General features: G+C 53.1%; 10 protein-coding genes across 10 annotated transcripts; 6 read left to right on the top strand and 4 right to left on the bottom strand.

Annotated features, from left to right (window-relative positions):
- Positions 1–206: 206 nt before the first annotated feature.
- On the top strand, positions 207–731 carry M409DRAFT_18984 (uncharacterized protein; the record flags this gene model as incomplete). Its single annotated transcript, XM_033804726.1, has 1 exon — positions 207–731. One exon carries the CDS (start codon positions 207–209, stop codon positions 729–731), a length of 525 nt encoding a protein of 174 aa, XP_033671901.1.
- Positions 732–1649: 918 nt separating this feature from the next.
- M409DRAFT_18983 (uncharacterized protein) lies at positions 1650–2339 on the top strand (the record flags this gene model as incomplete). The annotated part of the gene is made up of 1 exon (XM_033804725.1): positions 1650–2339. The coding sequence occupies one exon, from the start codon at positions 1650–1652 to the stop codon at positions 2337–2339; it is 690 nt and encodes a 229-aa protein (XP_033671900.1).
- A 768-nt stretch (positions 2340–3107) lies between these two features.
- On the top strand, positions 3108–3578 carry M409DRAFT_51244 (uncharacterized protein; the record flags this gene model as incomplete). Its single annotated transcript, XM_033811753.1, has 1 exon — positions 3108–3578. One exon carries the CDS (start codon positions 3108–3110, stop codon positions 3576–3578), a length of 471 nt encoding a protein of 156 aa, XP_033671899.1.
- Positions 3579–3926: 348 nt separating this feature from the next.
- M409DRAFT_64004 (uncharacterized protein) lies at positions 3927–4953 on the top strand (the record flags this gene model as incomplete). The annotated part of the gene is made up of 3 exons (XM_033815875.1): positions 3927–4069; positions 4121–4311; positions 4355–4953. The coding sequence occupies 3 exons, from the start codon at positions 3927–3929 to the stop codon at positions 4951–4953; spliced, it is 933 nt and encodes a 310-aa protein (XP_033671898.1).
- Positions 4954–5818: 865 nt separating this feature from the next.
- Positions 5819–7031, bottom strand: M409DRAFT_51243 (uncharacterized protein; the record flags this gene model as incomplete). The annotated part of the gene is made up of 3 exons (XM_033811752.1): positions 5819–6049; positions 6119–6721; positions 6774–7031. 3 exons carry the CDS (start codon positions 7029–7031, stop codon positions 5819–5821), a joined length of 1092 nt encoding a protein of 363 aa, XP_033671897.1.
- Positions 7032–7845: 814 nt separating this feature from the next.
- On the top strand, positions 7846–10060 carry M409DRAFT_64003 (uncharacterized protein; the record flags this gene model as incomplete). Its single annotated transcript, XM_033815874.1, has 3 exons — positions 7846–9177; positions 9229–9849; positions 9902–10060. 3 exons carry the CDS (start codon positions 7846–7848, stop codon positions 10058–10060), a joined length of 2112 nt encoding a protein of 703 aa, XP_033671896.1.
- A 296-nt stretch (positions 10061–10356) lies between these two features.
- On the bottom strand, positions 10357–11207 carry M409DRAFT_51241 (uncharacterized protein; the record flags this gene model as incomplete). Its single annotated transcript, XM_033811751.1, has 3 exons — positions 10357–10389; positions 10446–10802; positions 10863–11207. The coding sequence occupies 3 exons, from the start codon at positions 11205–11207 to the stop codon at positions 10357–10359; spliced, it is 735 nt and encodes a 244-aa protein (XP_033671895.1).
- Positions 11208–13583: 2376 nt separating this feature from the next.
- On the bottom strand, positions 13584–14403 carry M409DRAFT_18979 (uncharacterized protein; the record flags this gene model as incomplete). The annotated part of the gene is made up of 2 exons (XM_033804724.1): positions 13584–14040; positions 14108–14403. 2 exons carry the CDS (start codon positions 14401–14403, stop codon positions 13584–13586), a joined length of 753 nt encoding a protein of 250 aa, XP_033671894.1.
- Positions 14404–14964: 561 nt separating this feature from the next.
- M409DRAFT_64002 (uncharacterized protein) lies at positions 14965–15198 on the bottom strand (the record flags this gene model as incomplete). Its single annotated transcript, XM_033815873.1, has 2 exons — positions 14965–15030; positions 15082–15198. The coding sequence occupies 2 exons, from the start codon at positions 15196–15198 to the stop codon at positions 14965–14967; spliced, it is 183 nt and encodes a 60-aa protein (XP_033671893.1).
- A 5047-nt stretch (positions 15199–20245) lies between these two features.
- Positions 20246–20564, top strand: M409DRAFT_18975 (uncharacterized protein; the record flags this gene model as incomplete). Its single annotated transcript, XM_033804723.1, has 2 exons — positions 20246–20340; positions 20393–20564. The coding sequence occupies 2 exons, from the start codon at positions 20246–20248 to the stop codon at positions 20562–20564; spliced, it is 267 nt and encodes an 88-aa protein (XP_033671892.1).
- Positions 20565–20872: the final 308 nt, after the last annotated feature.

Here is a 20872-nt window from a genome sequence, read left to right as displayed (position 1 = left end):
AGTTGGAGCGTGATTGTGTGGCGTTGTTAAAGCAGGGAGCTCGACGCGAATGCGGACGCCACGACGATGTGCGACAAATGCGATGGAGCTGCACTTGGCCTGTCCCTTCCTAGCGCTTGTAGAGCCGACGCTTTCTCCAAGTATATCATGTGCAAATAGGACTTGGGTCAGCGTCCTGCAGAACCTATTCCTTCGTTCTGCAAGGCATGGCGTTGCCAATTGTGATAATCGGTGCGGGCATCACCGGATTGTCCACTGCAATTGCACTGAAGAGAAACTTGCCAGATCCAAAACCTACAATCACGATCGTCGAAATCCGCTCAGCTCCTTCAACAATCGGCGGTGCTGTCTACCTAACTCCCAAAGCTCTTCGATATCTTGATCACCTTGGCGTTCCGGAGACCCTCCGGGCAGAAGGAGCAGGCGCCGAGTGCAAGGCGATCGAGCTCTTTGACTTGTACACAGGAAAAAAGACGGCCGAGGTAGACTTCAGAGGGCGAAATGGAGATTGGATCGGCAAAGCAGGCTCGAAGAAGTACTTTGCTATGCGAGTAATGAGATGGCAGTTGCAGAAAGCGTTGCTGAAGGCGGTCGAGGATCAAGAAGGCTGTGAGGTTCTTTTCGGGAAGGAACTGGTCGAAATCCACGAATCCGTCAATATAGTATGGGAGTGTCGAGGCGTTTGTGTCGTCTTCATAGAATTGAGTCTTGTGGTCAGTGACACGGCGTAAAATATGTAGAGGTGTATTATGACCTCTTTTCAGGGGACATGCTCGGTCCATGCCAGCCCGGGTGCTGACCAGAATGATTGAAGTCCTTGCCCACAAGACTCAGGTCGGTAGAATGACATACCGATTGACGTGTGATCTCGCGGAGCTACTCACTCCGAGTCTTGCCACCACGCTCCGTAGCTCATCAGGCTTTGTCGAGAGCTTGCAGGGCTTGGCTTTCATGATTTAGTTTCCGCGGCCTTGGCGTGGCGACGCATACTATACTACTTCACGTACAGTGCCCTCTCACTACTTCCTTCTGCAATCCTTCGACTCAGGTTCTTCACTTGAAACGCTATTGGCTCCGACATCTTCCCCATCTGGGATACCACTATACCCACTTGACATACCAATGTGCTTGGCATATCAGGATACATGCCGCCTTGGCCCCTTTAGCCCAGCATGGAGTTGTAACGTTGATCCACACTGCTCAATGCAAGTACAGCATTGCCGCGCTCTTTACTCACGATGGGGCTACAGTACCTTCCCGTCAAGATGGACGCTGTCTAAACGAGCCATCACATCAGCATGTTGTCGGTTGAGAGTTTGCCTCAACAACTTGGCACGCAGCCTCGCGTGCTCTTGGCGGCCGAGAAACGAATGCTATGCCGATCGGTCGATGCACGCACGTGGAGGCATCGTGTCGTTGTACACGTTGATAGTTGCAAAGTTTCGGCATATTGGCGAACCCCGTCGAGATCGACGATATGAAAGCGCAGGATATAAGCTAGAGCGCAGGCACAGAACTCTCCAGGCATGCCAGACCTCAAGCAGACATATAAAGCCGTTGAAGCTCCCAGTGAGAATCTGTTCTGCTCATCAGTCCTCTCAAATTCCTGTATAATCACCTTCTCGATACTCTCCAAGCCCATCGCCAACATGAAGACAACCACTATGCTTCTGGCTGGAGCCTTGTCGCTGCTCTCTCAAGTTTCCGCCACTCCGGCAAGCAGTGGAAACTCCTCATGTCTGCGAGTCCGTCAAGACACCAACTTCGACACCGAGATCGAAATCGGCGACAACACAGTCACTGCCACCTGGGTCTACACCGAGGACTCTGGCACAAACAGGGACAATCACCCCGGTACTGAGGCTTTCACTGAGCTCTTCGACAACATCTACGACATGTGCGGCCCAACACAGTGCGGCTTGGATCTTTCGGAGCCCATGGAGTACTGCACCACGCCACTCAACTCGGACCTCGCCAGCCCGGGTGCACAACAGATTTGCCTCCAAGCAATGGGAAGCTTCGGCTCGGTCTCCAAGGACGAAATCTTCAACCTGGGTCGTGCGGCATTCGATGGCAGTGTCAACCGTGTATACTCAGACCTACCGGACGTTTTGATTCCGCAGGTTGAGGAGACAGGCGCGAGCTTCATCCATGTCGTGACTGGCCCAGGTAACGCTGGTGGATCTGGATACGACCTCAGCTTCAACTTGTTTTACATGTCTCAAAACGAGGGTTGCGGTCCGATTATTGATCGCATCACCGAAGCTGGTTCCGTTCTTGGCGGTCAATTCGCTCCAGCGTTTGGGGTCATCGGATTGGTCTGTGGTTATGTCTCATAAGGACTTGTAGCGGCGAGGGAAGAAAGATTTGCAGAGCCGAAGCTTGAAGGAGGATTGGTGGAGAGTTATGTGTCCTCGTACCTGATTTGAAAAGATCACGGTACCAATCAAGGCACGGAAGAACGTTCTGTTGTCTTACTTTTGTGTTTGGGAGTCGTTTTGAAGTTTCAGGATGCTCGTCCTTTCTGTCGTCAACAAAAGCCTTGCAGATCGACTATGCAAGTAGAAACAAACAAACATATAAGGAGTACACGATTGTCTCTCGGGACTTTCAATGCTGCCGCATCCAGTACACGCGTGTGAGTTGTTGATGAAGTGCGCGTCGAAGTCAGTCCCAGCCACCAAGATTGTTCTCTACGGCCGAGACCAACGCCACTTCCCATCAGTCATCGCTGACCTCCGCGCTAACAACATGAACCTCAACCTTTTATCGAACAGGATCTTTCATATCTTTGCTCGGCCGATCAAGTTCGTGAGTTCTCCATAAAAAAATAAAAAGACTCTCCGGTTTCGATGTTGCGGCCTTAAGAGCTTCACATGTTTCTCAATGTGAAGATGGCCCAATTCAAGATAAGCCTAGAGCTCGATATGTGGCTTGCAATAGCGCGGACGACCTCAGCCGCATTCCACAGTATAAAAACCAAGTGACACAGACACCTCCCATTGTGAAATAACAAGAGTAGACTCCTCGCACTGCATCGTACCAGACGACACCTTGCATATAAAGTTCGACCTTCTACAAAGCCAGATCGCAAACCCCTGAGCGAGATGGACTCCACAGAAGCAGCCAAACTTATCGCCATCCCGGCAGCACTCATCGTCTCCGGATACCAACTGGCTCTGTCCCAGAACTCCTTACCCATCGTTCTCAATGAAGCAGCCTCAGTGTCAACGCCAATCTTCAAGCAAGTCTACAACCGCGGCGCCGTCATAGCCGTCCCGGGAGCTCTCGTGGCTTCCACAGCCTTCGGATATTTGGCCTACACAACCCACAACAGCACTCACCGATGGCTCTTCACGACCGGTGCCATCTTGACCTTTGGAGTCCTTCCATTCACCAGGCTCGTCATGTACGGCGGAATTCAGAGGCTGATCGAGATAAGCGGCAGCTCGACCGTGCAGGAGAGGTCTGGGGCGGAGGTGACCAAATCACTGAAGGCTTGGACTGTTCAGAACTGGGTGCGCTGTGGAATGATGCTGACAGCTGGTTTTGCGGGGTTGGTGACTGCGTTTGTTTAAACCATGTCACGGTGACAAGGCTGTGGAAACCTTGGCTGAGTCTTGGCCTTTCCCTCCGTCGATGTCTTGGAATTGTATGGGAGTTGAGTACCGTCAGTACAGATAATTTTGACATCATTGGCCTATTCCTAGAGGGTTCTTGTAGGCTTTTTGTTGTTGCGAATTGGTGTGCTGTTCCGGCTTTTGCGGTTTCTGTGGCCCTTTGTGCCCCCGAATTCAGGCATGAGGTCAATCTCCAAAGCCCGTCCATGCAGGACTCATATATTCCAAACCACCTCTGTTTTGTAGAGCTGCATAGACACCAATTACTTGGTACTGCACCATCGATCTACATTCAAAATCTTTGCAATGCCTGCCCCATCGGATGTCCTACAGTTCATTCGCGGACAGCTGTTCCAAACACCTCAGCTCCCCAGCACGAGCTTCGTGGGCAAGACAGTCGTGATCACAGGTGCCAACACTGGCCTGGGTTTTAAATGCGCAAAGCATCTGCACGTGACAAAGCCGTAATCCAGGCTTTGATGCAGCTAACCCTTCGGCAGTGTTCAACTGAACGTCTCGAACTTGATCCTCGGCTGTCGTAGCATTCACAAAGGCGAGGCTGCCAAAGAGAAGCTTCTCGCGAAAAGCAAGAACACAAATGTCCAGGTATGGGAGGTGGATATGGCGAAGTACGATTCGGTGAAGTCGTTCGCCCAGAAAGTCAACCAGAAGCTTCCTCGCATGGATGCTGGTGAACGCCGGTATTTCGACAAACGAGTATCATGTCGCGCAAGGTTTGGAGGAAACCTTGACCATGAACGTCGTCTCCTCGTTCTTGCTGTGCTTTCTCTGTCTGCCAAAGCTACGACAAACCGCGGCAGAGAGAAGAGAAGCAAGTCACTTGATAATAGTCGGATCCGTGGTACACTGCTTCGCCGACCACGAACAGATCGTCCGACCTAAAGAAGGCAAGCTGTTCTCGACACTCAGTGACAAGAGCCATGCAGATATGGAAGCGAGGTACTTCATCAGCAAGCTGATAGTCTTGCTCTGCGTGCAGGAGATGTCAAAGCAGATCTCGAGGAGCCGAGGAAAGTCAGGGGAGGCTCCTGTCATCTTCAACTGCCCAAACCCTGGGTGGTGCAAGACCGAGCTTCTCAGACAGTACAACGGTGGCGCCTTTGCACGCAACCTCCTGAGACTCATTGGGAGATCGCCAGAAGTCGGCGCTCGTACCTTGACGTCGGCTCTCGCCGCGGACGAGAGCACTCACGGGCAATACCTGAGTGAATGCCAAGTGAAGCATGCTTCAGTTTGGGTAAGGAGCCAACGAGGGCAAAATACGCAGTTGAGGGAATGGAAAGAGCTGATTGATCGTTTGGACCGGATCTAGCCTGGTGTCAGCGAGGCATTGTTGCTGTAGATGAAAGACAGCAAACTTCTATGCGGAGTGTACGATACTGTGTCGATTATGCGTCAAAGAGTGCTGGGTTTTCGAAATCTTCGAGCAGAAGATCCCAATGTAGCCAGGAATTATCTGTAAAATTGACAATTGTTCCCAGCACAGGGTCGGATAAACCCTGATCATCATCAACCTGCATTGTACCATTCTGCATGCTAGCTTTTGTATGGGCTTCCAAAGCAGCCCTTTCTTGCTGTCCGCGACGTCTTTAGCGTAATCATCAAACGACAACTGCGCGACCGTCCATGTCCTGGCCGCCAAGGGTTCTTGGTAAGTGACGCACAGCTCAGCTAGCACTACAGCGAGGGCGTACCATTTGACCCACTGGAACCAGGCCCAAAGAGCATACTCGATTTGGGTGCGTTTCATCTGCGAGCGTTCCAGTACCTCCGTAGCGGTTTGAAGAATGTCAAAGTCCTCGTTCTGGAAATCGTCGGGAGGCATGCAGCCAGCACAGCGGCGGTGCAGCGGACGATGAATCAGGAGACGCATAGCCACTAGACTTTCTTTAGCAACAGCAATCGCATACTTCTGCAAGGAAGAGGGTTGCAAGCTGCAGACTGTCGAAAGCTGATGGACATGATTCTCAACTCGGCAAATGTCGCCAGTTGCTCATGACGAGCCGTGCCATGGTTTTTTTGACCATTTGCTCCCGCGAGCCCGATTTCTGTTAGACGCCTTTGGCAGAAACCAGCTTGGTAGATGATTATGCTCAGTGACATGTCAGTCCAGGGACCCTGCGTGGTGAGATCCGCCGGCAGGTTGGATTGCGATTCGAGATCGAGATCATTGATATTCATGGGCAACGATTCCAGGTGGTGAGAGCCATGGGGTGTGAACCACGATCGAATGCGCTTTGTAGGTCGAGAACACCGATGCATTGCCAAAGTCTTCGTTGAACATCTATCTCTACTGATAGGGCTCCTCCAGCAAGGTTCGACGGAATTCCTTGCGCATTGGCAAGTCGTGCGGCGAGTGCGGTCAGTGTCCATTGTTGCGCGTTGGCTTGACATGCTCGGACGCCAAGCTAATCAAATCAGCCTGGTTCAAAAGCCAGTAAGAGCAACAGAGAGGATCCGTGCGAAAGGAGACTCACGAAATACACAACAAAAGCTTGCAGCAACATGAAGGAGGTCGTTGTAATATGGCCTGCAGTCACGAGTGCGTCCTCACATTCGCGACGCAGCTTCTCAACAATACTTCGTCGCCCATTCAGTTCGTGGTCAAAAAGTGTACAGGCGCTTGTGAAGTAAATGGCAGATTCTAATGCATGTGATTCTTTCTTCGTGGCGTTGTCTTGACAATTTTGCTGATTGAGGATGATGAGGAGGGTAGAGGGCCAGTGCAATGGCTTGAAAAGGCAATCAACTCTGTCCTTGTACACGCTGAGCAAATGACCTTTCAGGGCCGGCGGAAGATCCAGCGTAGTTTCTGCTGAGCTCCCACTCGCAAAGAGAAGACGGTGAGCATCAAGGGCCCCGTCCGAGTCATCCGGAGTCGACTTCGCCTGATTCGGCGAGCTTTCATCCGTTTCTCTGTCATCTTCATCATATATATCAGGATATTCCAAGACTTCTTTCAGACCAGCGACTGCGCCTGAGAGGTCCGCCCAGAATCCGGGCGCAACGAAGGCGTCCACCGATGTGGTTCTCGCTGACACAGCCTCTGCGGTTTCTGGCAGTCTACTCTCGTTATCGTGCTAATCCGTGGCTTTGTTAACTCATCGTGTCTGAACAGAGACTGAGTCGTACCAGATCTCTCTCGTGTTGCTGCGGCTGCTGGAGCCCCTTCACAAGAGACTCGAGTCGTTCCACTCGATCACGCAGCGCTCGGCGAGTTGTTATATCGGCCCTTTGCTTGCCACTTCTGCCTCTTGGGAGCCTCTGTCGTTGAACTGCAGTACATTGAATCCCTGCCTTTTCACATGCAGAGCAAGGAGTCGTCTTGCTGCACTTCGTTTTGCGACGTTGGCACTGCTCGCAGCTGAGCTGTGCAAGAGGCACACTCATTGTGATGTTGGAGGCTGTGTTTCGAAGGACATGCCGGCGTCATGTTGATGGGAGACGCGCAGAACTCTTGCACGCGTCGATGACGGCGGCCAAAGTCGGCACGTGCTCGGAAATCATTTTGGGGAAGGTTTGTGTCGATTCGGACCCGAACTATTGCCTCAGGCACCCAGCCTTGCTAAATCGCGACTGCTCGTTTCAAGTGTTTACTCCTCGCTTTTCGTTTTGTTTAAGATACTATGAGTAGAAAGTATTATTTTCGGGCTTGCAATTCCGTGGAAATATGCAGACAGGCCTTCCAACCTGCCCCACAGCCACAAAATACAGCGCATGTCAATCCTTGCCGAGTGAATGATTTTCTGATCATGCAGACTCGTGAGACAAAATGGTCAACAGAGTCCGATATGATCTTGCCTACTCTCATCAAATCAAAAACGCTGACCGTCTTGCTCAGTATCACTTTAATGTTATCTGACGAGCTCCTGGTGTGGGACAGTCAACACCTTCCCCACCAGTTCCGGATTGCCCCGCTGTTCTCCTCACTTGCTTCAAGCTTAGCCGCGGAAGGACATCGATTCCCTTGGCATCCATAGTATCCCGCCGGCGATACTGACACAATGCCGCTGACGCGCCAGCTTTAATAATCGTATAATCCTTTACCGGGTCGGCAAACCGCTATAGTCCCGCAACGAGTCAAAGTGCGAGAGAGCTCGGAATCGCTTCTTTATCTTCTGGTAGCATAAATTATTTTTGACCACCCGGATCCTCAGTTTCACTGGTTCAGCAGAAGCAATAAGACGAAACAGAGACCTTCAAGATGGCAGAAGTGGCAGTGCCTCGAAAGCTGTGGGACCCGCCGAATCCCAATGGAACGTTGGCGTACAAGTTCATGCAACAAGTCAACAAGAAACGAGGGACAAATCTGCACGCGTGGGACGAGCTACAAGCGTGGTCAACTGATCAGAGGAGCCAATTCTGGGAGGAGCTTCTACAGCAATATCCGATCATTCACGATGGAAGCTATAGTCAAGTGGTTGACGAGAATGCACGAATGGACTCCAATCCAGCGTGGTTCAAGGGAGTCAACGTCAACTTCGCGGAAAATTCGCTGTTCTGGCCTGATGAGAGGGATCCGAGCAAAGCTACTACCTATCGCAAGGAAGATCATAGGATAGCTTGCACTGAGGCTCGAGAGGGCGGCACAGAGATTCGACAATGTACGTGGAAGGAACTGCGAGAGCGCACCGCACTCTTGTCAAATGCAATGAGAGCCAGAGGTGTGAAGAAGGGAGACCGTGTAGCTGTGGTCGCATCTAACTCGATTGACACGCTTGTCGTATTCTATGCCATCACGGCGCTCGGCGGCATCTTCAGCAGCTCTAGCACCGATATGGGGACGAAAGGCATTCTCGACAGACTACGACAGATCAAACCTCGATATGTGTTCATTGACGACTGGGCCCTGTACAATGGCAAGACTATCGACCTGAGATCCAAGATGAATGAGATTGTCGATGGAATGAAGGGAGTGCATGAGCTCAGCTGCATCGTGAGTATGCCACGAACGCAGTCGAAGCCATTGGATATCTCTTCTGTCAAGCGATGCGAGACGCTTGGTAATTTCCTCGAGGCCGCGAAAGGTGACAAGACGATTCGATTCGAGCGCATCCCATTCAGCGACCCATTCTTGATCGTGTACTCCAGCGGTACGACAGGGATGCCGAAGTGCATCGTCCACAATGTTGGCGGTGTCCTACTGAACAGCAGGAAAGAATCAAGTCTTCACAGAGATACAGCAGCGTACTCGCCAGACGAGCTATGTACGCTGCAATTCACAACAACGGGATGGATTATGTATCTCAACAGCTGCTTGTCTCTGGTTAGTAGCGCACGGGCGGTCTTATACGACGGGTCTCCTTTCCAGCCGGATCTCACGTCGTTCTTGAAGCTTGTGCAAGACCAGAAGGTCACGGACTTAGGAATCTCGCCTCGATGGATGCAGACATTGGCGACCGCAAAGCCACCAGTCCTACCCCGGGAAGTTGTCGATCTGAGCAGGCTGAGGCGAGTCATAAGCACTGGGATGGTCCTGTCCGAAGCACAGTTCGAATGGTTCTATGACCAAGCATTCCCAGCCCACGTCCAACTTGTAAGTTCTCTCGCCATCAAGCCACCACAAGACCACTAATCCCCCATCCAGGACAACATCTCCGGCGGCACCGACCTAGCAGCCTGCTTCACCTCCGCCAACATGATGCAACCCGTCTACAGCGGCGGCTGCGTCGGGCCCTGCCTGGGCATGAAACTCGAAGCCTACGACCAAACCATCGAAGGCGGCCGCGGAGTCAAAGGCAAGCCCCTCCCACCCGGCGAGCCCGGCGAAATGGTCTGCACGCGAGGCTTCCCGACGCAACCCGTAATGTTCTGGGATGACCCTGGCAATGAGAAGTATTTCAAGTCGTACTATGAGCGATTTGATAATGTCTGGACGCATGGAGATTTCATTTCTATCCATCCCGTCACGGGTGGGATTACGCTGCATGGTCGCGCGGATGGAGTGTTGAACCCGAGCGGTGTGAGGTTTGGGAGTGCGGAGATATATAATGTGATTGATTTGCATTTCGGCGAGGAGGTACAGGATAGCATCTGCGTAGGTCAGAGGAGGCCGCAGGATATGGATGAAAGTGTGATGTTGTTTTTGCTGATGAAGCCTGGGAAGAAGTTCGAGACTGGGTTGGTGAAGAGGATCAAAGATGCCATTGCAAGGGATTGTGGGAGGAGGTGTGTGCCGAAGTATGTTTTTGAGACGCCGGAGATTCCTGTAAGTTGTTGCTGCGGATGAAATGGAGGGCGCTATACTGACTGTATTATAGACCACGATTAACTTGAAGAAGGTCGAGCTGCCGGTCAAGCAGATAGTGTCAGGCAAGACGATCAAGCCCTCGGATACGCTAGCCAACAAGGAGTGTTTGAACTTCTACTACCAGTTTGCGGAAGTTGAGAAGGTTGTCGAGCCCAAGAGCAAGCTCTGAAATCTCTCTAACGAACGCCCTTCCCGCAGATCGAGGCTCAGACGGTGGCAAAAGACAGACGACAAGATAGATAGATCGAAGAGAAATAGAGTGAAGAACCGACAAAGCTATTCCCAAATATGTTGCTAAAGAGCCAGAATCTAAAAGTCTAGGTACAAAAGGAGTGTCCAGTGAAATCCTCCTCGTTCCACGTGTCGCATGCTATCGTCAACTCCCTGGCAACCAAACACCGAGGCAATGATCAGGTCGAAAAGTCCTGGAGAATCATCGAGAAGAGTCGTCCAGTCGAGGGTAAACTACTCCTTGCCGTAACCCTTTGGACCGCAGACCTGTAGCACGAGCATCAGCACCGAACATCATTGCCAACAGGTTAGTTCAAACTCACCTCAGTAGTCGTCGAAATCTTGGTAGTAATCGGCTTAGTCTCGAGCTTGGTAGTGAGGCTGGTGCTCAAACTGCCCTTGCCAGTCGTAGGCGTGCATTGCTTGACCTCCGTGACGGTAGGAATAGTAGTGACCTGGGTGTATGTCTTGGGCTTGCTGTCCGTGTAAACGGAGGTGATGGTCGTCTTGCCGGAGACCGAAGTGGTGAACTTGGTGGGCTTCTTGATGGTGGTCGACTTGGTTTCTCTGAGGGTCGTGGTGATGACGGTGGGCTTTTCGATCACAGTGGTGCTGGGCACGAGGGTGTATGTGTCAATGACGGATGGCACGAGGCCGTCTTTGACGATGGTGCTGGTTACCTGTTTGGGGGATTAGAGATCTGAAGGTCTAGGAGATGTTGTAAGATGTTGACCACTTACGACAGTGTCCTTCTTCTTCGTGACTGTAGTGGTCTTTGGGATGTTGGTCGAGACTTGCTTCTTGGTGCAAGTGCTTCCCGTCTTGCCAGGCACACTGATGACCGTCGACTTGATTACTGACTTGGTGGTGGAGCCGACAGAATTGGTCCAGATGGTGCTGACACTGCAGGTCGATTTGGAGGTGGTCGATGTTGTCTTCGTCGTGCCGTAGCCGCCTGGAGTCGTCTTTGTGGTGGAGGTCGTCTTTGTGCTGCCATAGCCTTCTGGGGTCGTATTTCCCGGCAGGGCGGTTGCAATGCCGCTGAGGGCAAGAGCAAAGGTAGCGAGCTGGATGGGAGAGTACATCTTGATGTGGATGAACGAAAGATAGTTTATGATCGATGAAGATCGGAACGAATGAGGATGCAAATGCTGGGTGCTTTGCTGAACAGGATGCTGATGCTGTGCTGATGAAAGATGGGAATGGGGAGGAGCGAGGCTACCTTTATACCTTTGATCATCACTCTCTGCTTCCTGCCCGTACCTGCAATAGCCTAACGAGACACCTACCGTGTTGACACACCCAGCACGACTGCAATCAAGTAGCGGTCCACGACATCGAGCGGACCTGCATCGATGGTACCGTCGTGATGCTGTTCCCGCCACCCTACTACTGGCTGCATAATACTGGAAGGCGAATATGCGGTGATCTATTGACGACGAGGGTGTCGTTGACCGGAAGGCAGATCTCGTGAGTTGCTCTTGGCGACAACAGACGGAGAAATCATGGTACCGGGTCATTTGCAGACGAGTTCTGGCTCGAAAGGGTATTTTCAAGATTGATGAGCTCGCAGAAGTCTGCGTCGGACGCGGCAAGTCAGCCACCAAGACAGAAGCCCTGGCTGGTTGAGAGGGATCGTTTGAGACCGCTATGCACGTTAACATAGCTCCACAGGCAACTATTTGTTGGCTGTCCTGCGGGCAGGCGATGGTGTGTATGACTGTTGAGACTTGCTTCCAAAGATAGAGCCATAATTCGCAACGTGGGTGGGTGGAAATGACACACCGACACGTGGGAGTCCAGCCTCTCCGGTACGCAACAGACCTGCAGCGGTGATGTGTCACTCGAACAGTTTCTGGCCCTCGCATGGACGAACCTGTATCCGATTTTAGTTCCTGGTAGGCGATCGACGGCCGAAAGTGCGGAGTGCAGGCGCTCCGATACCTTGGAATAAGTGTTTCACAACACGAGTTGACCAGGATTGAGCTTCGAGAATGGAATGCCAGTGCGCTCGTGTTTCTTTCCGACTGATGCAGTATGAGGTCTGCATGTAACCAGAGGCGTTTTTCGAGGCTGTCGTGGTTCTCTTATGTGGCGTTTTGCGAGACGCTGAAGCAGGAGCCCTTGCGCTTGTACTCGCCGAGAGGAGGTAGTCGAGCGAGCATAGTAATAACTCGCAGGGCCACCATAAGATGATCGTCTCGTATTGCGCTGTAGTAAGTCCATGGCCCCTATATTGCAATCGATAGCGTGATGCGAGCTGTATACATCTCCAAATCACGAGATGTGGAGAAGTGCAGGCGGGAATTTTTGACTGTGGCTTGATGGGGCACTTGCCAGAGGCTGTCAAAGAAGCCCGCACCGGTGCTTGTGTCCGCCAATGGCTGATGTGCTCATTTTATCGACGACCCTTTGGCATCATTCAAGAACAATCGTCTTGAATACAGTCTTGAGCCTTGGAAGAGCTTCTAGTTGTGAAGGTCTCACTCTTGCGGGACACAACAGCTTTGGATCACCAGATATTCGGCCTTGGGAAGCTACTGCAGCGGATTCTCGCAGTGCAGCGTCAGAGCGCCACATCTCCAGCGGTCTAGTGCATCTCAGCCGTAGTTCATTGAATCTTCACCGCGGACCTGCCGCAAGTCTCTGTTGTTAGTCCTGGGTCGTTTCCGGTTTGCAAAAATGTACCTGCAGATATGAAATCATGGGCCTGGCGAGCTGATTTGGTGGTGTACTGTCTGGTGGATAGATTCCTCAAGTTTCTGAATGCCATATGACTCCAGAATACATTGCAGATCAATGTTCCCGATGGTAGGCGCATTTTCGTTTTCGAATCACCTTGCTTGGGCTGCTGCACAAACAGCTCGATGACGATGAAGTCTTGTTGGGAGATACCGCGAAGCAAGTGCAGGTCCACGTACTGTCTTTTTAGTCGCCATCATTGGTGCGATGAACGCCGCGGTTCTGCTGCGTTTTGAGGTCTTCAAATTTGGAAGCCTGGGAATGGATGGGTACTGGGCCAGTTGTTCCAAGGTCTTAGGCCGGCGAACTTGAACCGCTAAACGAACATACGAGGAACACCTGTTCCAATACTGTCTCTTTTCCAATAGGCTGTCGTCAGGCAGTTGTCAGGCTCAGCTGAGCACCCGGAAAGCGGCGCGGAAGGTCTAGAGCGGCGGTCCAGTCTGTTGCACAGGATGAGGCGTTTCGCGCCTCTAACGAAGTTCTCTGTGCTCCTTGCTTTTCAAGATTGTGCGAAGCCAGTGGTGTCGACTATATCTCTTGCTAAAAGATGTCATTACCAGCAGAAAGGACGAGGTGAAGTGAAGAAACGCGGACTGATAAGGTTCGAACAAAAGAGGTCTGTGCACAAGATAGCATAAACCTTGCTATTCTTATGCAAGACTGCATATCTCGACAACCCTATCAAGAACCGCTGTGCGGCAACAGGGCGAAGACATTCAACGACCCACAACAACATCTGCTCTCCACTCAGGATGGCCCAAATACACCCCAGTCTTCACATCCGGATACTCAAAAAACACCTCCCAACGCTCCGCATCCTCGCACCACTCACAGACTTCCACGCCTTTCCACCTCAAAGCCAAAACTGCATGCGCCTGCCTCTCCTCCTTCAGCCCCTCATAACCAAGCCAAGCCGCCGTCGGGAATCGACCGGGATGTGAGGCCATGATGTCAAACGTCTGTCGCGTATCCTCAATTTGGCCTTGGATGATACGGACGACTTGTTCCGTCAACTTGTGGTGCTTCGTTTCAATGTGGGTGGAGTTGCCGATGTTGGGGTTCTCGTTCGGGTCGAAAGGGATCCAGACACGGCCTACTTTCTCGCCTGGATGGGCTTGCGAGAAGTTCCCTTGGACGAAGTGCGCTGGGCTTTTGTGGTGGTGTGAGAGGCGGCTAGACGGCTTGAAGTCAACGTGGTCAGCTCACTTGAAAGGGAAGTTGTTATGAAGATAGAACTCACTCGACTTGTCTCTGCACTTCTTCGTTCGCCTCCTTCCAATGCAGTTCTGGACTGTTCGGGTACGTGCTGAGCTTGGCGAGCTCCTTGAGATGTGGGTTTGGCGGCTCGCTCTTGAAGATACTGCTTTGGCGGTTAAGCTTCTTCTCCGAGTAGTGGCCAACGAGCTTCAGGAGGCGATTTGCGGAGTTCGCTACCTGCTCGGAGGAGTCCGTTGACGAGAAGCTCGTGTCTGTGTCGCCGGCCTTTTCAGTGCCATCGGATGGGCGTTCGCTGGAGGACTCGATGTCGATTTCCATGACTGCGGGCGGTAGCAGCGATGCGAGCGGATTTGTTGAGAGTTAGAAGTAGTGAGCAGTGGTGAGAATTGAGTTGGGTTGTTTGCACGCAGTGAATGCGATTGAGAGTGAAGTGGAAAGCCGCTTTCACCCGCGCGTGAATCTTCTCATGTCGCTGCCGTCAGACCAATCAAAGGCCGCGAGACGACTGCAGCCTAGAATCGAAAATTGATGTAGTCCTCGATGTTAGCGAAGACTGGCAAAGCCTCAAGCTCCATGCCCCTCAGCTAAGTCCGTATAGTGCTCTATCAAGCGAGACTTCCTACCCATGTCGCCTGGAGAGAGAGGATTGGAGAAGCGAGCAGATCTTGGCTACCATTCGTTTCAATTGAGTAGTTGTGTGACGAGCTCTGCGGCACCGTAGCTCTTCTTGCCAGACTTCACTCGTGGATTTGTCCTCTGTTCCTGCGGCCGCAACGCCGTCCCCATGCTGAAATATACACTCGAGCCGCTCTTATCTGCTCGTGCCCCCTTGAGCCAATCCACAATGTCCTTTCCGCGTGCCATATCTCGATGAAGCGCTCAATGGTCCCATGGATGTCTCCAGCCAAGAAGTACGGGGAGGTCGTATCGCGCTCTGTAGAACAACTGAGACAAAGTCAGCCCTGTGCTATCGCCAAACTACAGCCTCTTTCTTACGAAAAACCACATTGAAGCTCCAAGGCCGACCGCGGCGAATCTGTAGAGAGGTCGGACGGGGTGGACGTGGATAGGGTGGCCGCCGTGACCCCGGGCTGGACCGTGACCGCCTGCCATTGTCGCTGAGCCCGTTTGTTAGCAATGAACAGTACCAGGGAACTACTGAGCTCACTTGGTTTGTGCAGGAAGATCTCGAGGTGAAGTTGGGTGAATGGCAGCTGCAGTAACGAGCCAATGTGTGGACGTGAAGTCGGACTTGCGTCCTTGCCAAGCCGTGAGCTACGCCAGATCGGGCGGCTGGTTCAAGATCCCGGACCCACGCAGCGCATCTTCGCAGATCGACTTCTTGTGCCAAACAAACACCACCACCTCGCCGTTCTTCACCTGCTGGCCGGATTCTGTATGGACTGTACTAATTTGCTGCTGCTTCCTGTTCAGGCCACTTCCTCACATGCAGCGCCATTGTTGACGAGTCCTTCCTAACAAAACGACCGCCGGCCTCCAAATGCGCACCACGACCGCAGGACTGACATTCTGTCTGCAGGCCTCAGTCACTTGAGCGCATCACATCTATATCCGCCGGACCATTGGCCACATCTATACAGACGGTCTCGAGCGACCGTGGCGACGCTATGGCGGCACCGACCACTCCCCCAGCGGTCGCCGAAGGGATGACCGACCCAACACAAAGGCGCTTTCGAGGCAGCGCAAAGATATCGGAGTACGATATTATGAACGAGAAGCTTGGCGAGGGGACATTCGGAATTGTGACAAAAGCAAAGTCGAAACGGACGGGAGCTATGGTGGCCCTCAAGAAGATCTTGATGCACAACGAGAAGGATGGATTCCCGATCACGGCATTGCGAGAAGTCAAGCTTCTGAAGATGCTTAGCCACCCGAACATCTTGCATCTGGAGGAGATGGTTGTGGAGAGACAGCAAGGTTCGCAAACCAGTCTGCGGCGGCAGGCGCTTTGTAAGAGCTTCTACCAGGATACTGATGCTGTTGGTGCAGGTGATGAGAAGGGCAAGTCTGGCAAGAAGCGTGCCACATTATACATGGTCATGCCGTATATGGATCACGACCTGAGTGGCATGTTGACAAACCCCGAGATTCGCTTCACCGATGCGCAAGTCAAGTGCTATATGTTGCAGCTGTTGGAGGGCTTGCGCTATCTGCACGACGTAAGTACGGGCCTCCCCTGGTTTACGAAGCTAGCTTACCAAGGCTCGCCAACAGTCGCACATCCTCCATCGAGATATGAAAGCCGCCAACATTCTGATCTCGAATCGAGGGATCTTACAGATTGCGGATTTTGGTTTGGCGCGGCATTATGAGGGCCAAACACCACTGCCGGGACGTGGTAATGGCGAGGCTGTGCGGGATTACACGAGTCTCGTTGTTACGAGGTGGTACCGTCCGCCGGAGCTCTTGCTGACACTGAAGAGATACACGCCGGCTATCGACATGTGGGGTGTTGGGTAAGTCTAGCTCAATGTACTTTGCTTGGCCGACAAGCTAACAGATGCTCAGCTGCATCTTTGGCGAGATGTTCGAGCGTAAGCCTATCTTGGAAGGGCGCTCTGATGTGGACCAGTGCGTCAAAATCTTCAAACTCATTGGTAACCCGACCGAAGAGACTATGCCCGGTTGGGTCGACTTGCCTGGGTGTGAAGGCAACAAAGACTGGGTCAAATCCCGCGGCGACATCGACGACCGATTCAAGAAGATAGGAACTCAAGGATTGGATCTTCTGAAGAAGCTGCTGTGTTTGGACTGGAGAAGGCGAATCAACTCGATCGACGCTCTGCAGCACGAGTACTTCAAGACCGAGCCACTGCCGGCGAAGCCAGAGTCGCTTCCCCGGTACGAAGACAGCCACGAGCTGGATGCTCGTCGACGTGGCCACAAAGAGAAGCAGCGAAACCTCCCTCCTGCGCCCGCCGGTGGTACTGTTGGCATGGGACCAGACGACTTTGGGCCAAATGGCGTACCGTACCAGAACGGGTTCGGTGGTTATGGAGACCGAGGCCCTCGTGGTGGTTATCGCGATCGCCCACCGCCAGGTGCAGGACCTCCGCCGCGAGGGTATGACGACAGAAGAGGACCACCTCCAGCTGCCACAGGAGGCAGAGAACCTACCTGGCGACAGGGTGGTCGTCCCCCGCCACAGAACGGCCACTCGCTGCCACAACGCCCTGATACTCTGCCTGCAAGGCCGGATGTTCCTCGAGCTGGCGGCGCACCTCCACCCCCACCAGCAGCAGCGGCAAGCAGAGCCAACGTCGATACATACATTCCGTCCTATCAAAGCGGCCAAAGCTACAACGATGGTCGACCGCCACCACGCGATCGTGGCGATCGTGGCGACCGGGACCGGGATCGCGACGTCTACGATCGAGGTCGACGAGGAGACAGTCGTGACCCAGAGCGGCCAAGATACCACGATTCGGACGCCCCTCCGCCACGACAGTATCGTGATGGAGATGCGCCCGGTGGTCGGGGTGGAGCGCCGCCACGGGACTCGTACAGAGATCGTGCGTACCCGCCTCGGGACGAGACCAGGAGGACTCGAAGCAGAAGTCCCGATCGCGAACGGCGTGAGCGACTGCAGAATCGCGAGCGCGATCTCTATCGGAGATAGTGACTTCAGATGGCAGTCGCTCTGCCATCAGTTGATGGGACCATCGGAGGATCGTGGGTAGTCACGACTGCGTGCGCGTTTTGCGGGCTTTATGGGAAATATTCAGCGCGGCGTACAGGTACAGGGAGCAAAGGGCAAAACGGGCATAACGAAATTAGTGATTTTCACGTCTGGGAGGCAAGTAAAGGCGTCGTTTAGACATTTCAGCGGCGATACCCATGGGCACGATGGTGGTGTTCATAGGCGCAATTTGTTTTCAAACCAAGTACCAATGGTGTCCATTGTTGATAGCTTTGTATTGTACATACTGAGCCCTGCCCGAGCGTCTTCCAATCCGCAGGCGCATTGAGGCTCCATTATCCGTCGCCGTTCCACCTCGAGCCCAGATGGTAGTCTTCATACCGTTCCCAAAACGCCGCCTCATAAACACTACCAATCCCCCGTAACACCAAACATCCAAGGGTATCATAGTCGTCACACAACCGCGAGACGCCAGTTTCCAGTGTCTAGCTTAGCCATCGAACGCCTTCCTTTTTGCTTCACGATATCAACACGAATAAGGCTACTTGCCGCCGTATGTGAAGTTGCCGAAGCCGCCGCCGCCGAAATGGCTCTGTTGCGGGCCTGGTGTCTGTGTATTCAATCCAGCGTGGCTTGTAGTGGGTGTCGAAGGGTTGTTTCCGCTGGGCGTAAAGTGCGAGACACCTGGAATCGTACCCAATCCAGCAAGTCCTCCCTGGCCGGCACTTGCGCCGTTGGCTGCTGGTGTACCCTGTGCGTTGAGGAACTCCTCGCGGTACTGTTGCGACGCAGGTGCCGGAACACCGTGAAGGCCGTAGATCTGATCTGATAGAGAGTCGTCTAGCTCGTTGGAGAAGATTTTGGTCTTCATGGCCCAGAACACGGCTCCTGTCAGCCAGGCATCCGAGCCGGCTGTGTGTGCTTGGCCCACGCGTTGACAACCCAGTTCCTCAGCCAAATCCGTCAGTCCCGACTTCTGGCCTAAAGCAACCACAAATCTCGTGGCTTGCTCTGAGAGGCGGCCGCTGTTGTGAAGGCGTTGTGCGTGGCGAAGGAGGAACTTGATGTCCCACAGCTTGGGAAAGAAGGTGGTGACCAGCTCGAAGAACTCCTGTTGATCTTGTGGAAGAGCATCGTTGGAGAGAAGCTTGATGAGGTAGCCGAAATCGTAGCCAGAGTGGAAACTCAGCCAGTGCACGTCGGGGTTGAATGCAAGCCCCGACGTGGTGAGGAGGGCACCGAACTGCTCCTGCGAGATGCCCATCTCAAGGTGTCGGCTGAAGTCCACACCGCTCGACTTCAGTAGCTCGATGCTTGACTCAGCATACATGTCCTCCTCAAGGCTGAACTGGAAGTTGAACACCCAAGTGCAAGGAATGTTCTGGTTCATGAGGTTATTACCGTAGGAGAGCTTTCCATTGATCGAGGTGGATATAGAAGGGTCCTGCGTAGGCGGTAACTCGCCTTCGGAAGTCCAGAGGGTGATGCCCACCTGAATCGGCTTCAGGATGTCGACGTTGCAGCGAAGAGTCTGGTAGTGGTATTCGGCCTTGCTGCCAGCAAAGTTACCGATGGGTCGGGCGACGATACCAGGGAACTCAGCATCCATGGAAACGAATGGGTACTTCTGTATCATTTGGCGTAGCAGGTGCATCTCTGAGTCCAGATTGTGCCGCCATACTTCTCGTATCCTTGCTGCTGCTCCAGTCTTCATGCCAATCCCAGCTGCCTCTATTTGATGACCATGCTCTTGCATCGCCGCACCCCTCGCGAACCCAGCCTGTGCTGCTGCCGACCCGAGTCCTTGGCCCTGTCCACCCAGCATGCCACCGTTGAAAGTCGAGGTCGCTCCTCCAGCACCAAATGCGGAACTCGCGTAGGGTGAGCCTGATGGATTAAACGGTGATATTCCACCATTGAGTGCACTGTTGCCAAAGCCATGTTGCGAGTTGAAGCTGTTCGGTAATTGGGTGGATTGCGACTGGTAATGAGAGGATTGCGGAATCGAGTGTTGTGGATTGAGATGGGCGAATGGGTTGCTCATATGCGAAGGATGCATACGGCCCACGGCGGGAGGCATCGCGACGAACTGTGCTGGGGGCGGTACCCACGGAACGACAGCCTATGTCTGTTGTGGAGGAGGATGTATTTGGACGAGGGGGTAGCGAAGGTGGGTTTGGTGGCCGTGTGGATGCTGCTGCACTAGCTCGTGTTCAGCAGACTAGCAAACGGAAAGATCGGAGAGGTTACTAGTCGCTGGTTGTGAGAATGTCGCTGAGGGAGTTTCAGTGCAATTTTCGCATTCTTGGTCGTGATGGTGATGTTGTTGGCTTGTGGTGCGTGTGGTTTGGAGATGTGAAGTGGCTCGCTAGCTGCGGAGACGGAGGAAGCTGCGGAGGTAGTCTTGGCACCGACTCCAAGCTCATGTCTGGCGCCAGCAGCATCACCCGCTGACTTCTGCTTGCCATTGACCTCAGTCCAACAACAAACACACTCACAATGGCGCCGCCGAAACAACCCAACCTCACCGGCTTCGACCCCCAGAAATTCGCAGCAGCCGCTGGTCAACCGAAAGCCGATCCATGGGCACGACAGTACGACCACTGTGAATGCTGCTACGAACTATATGTACTAACAACGCGACAGTGAAGCATGGCGATACACCGGCCCTTTCACGCGATGGAATCGTTTCAAGGGCGCATTCCCCGGCCTGGGCATCGCGACTGTAGCGTTCGCGGGCTACCTTGTATACGAACAAATGTTCCTAGCACCAGCACACGGCGCGCACGGCGAACACGATGACCATGGAAAGCATTAGAGGGAGCAAGACATGTACAGGTGTGCATTGTGCATTGTGCATTGTGCATTGTGCATTGTGCGGGGCGTTATGGAGTGTGATATCAAGGAGGCTGGTTGTATGTGGAACATTCGAAGACAATGAATATGCGGAAAGGAGACATTGAGCCCTGGAGAAGCTGCTGAGGAGGACCAAGAGAGACGGATGAAAATATGCCAGCGTGAGAGGCGTTGCTGGTCATAAAAACCGAGCAGGGTATGCCCTCCCGAGCCAATATCTCAACAGTCTGCCTCCTGTGCAAGAGGAAGATAGCATGGTCCGGTCCAGCG

Source organism: Zasmidium cellare, assembly GCF_010093935.1.
Source record: "Zasmidium cellare ATCC 36951 unplaced genomic scaffold M409scaffold_6, whole genome shotgun sequence".
Taxonomy (NCBI): domain Eukaryota; kingdom Fungi; phylum Ascomycota; class Dothideomycetes; order Mycosphaerellales; family Mycosphaerellaceae; genus Zasmidium; species Zasmidium cellare.
Note: the sequence above shows the minus strand (reverse complement) of the source record. Positions and strands in the feature narration are given on the sequence as shown.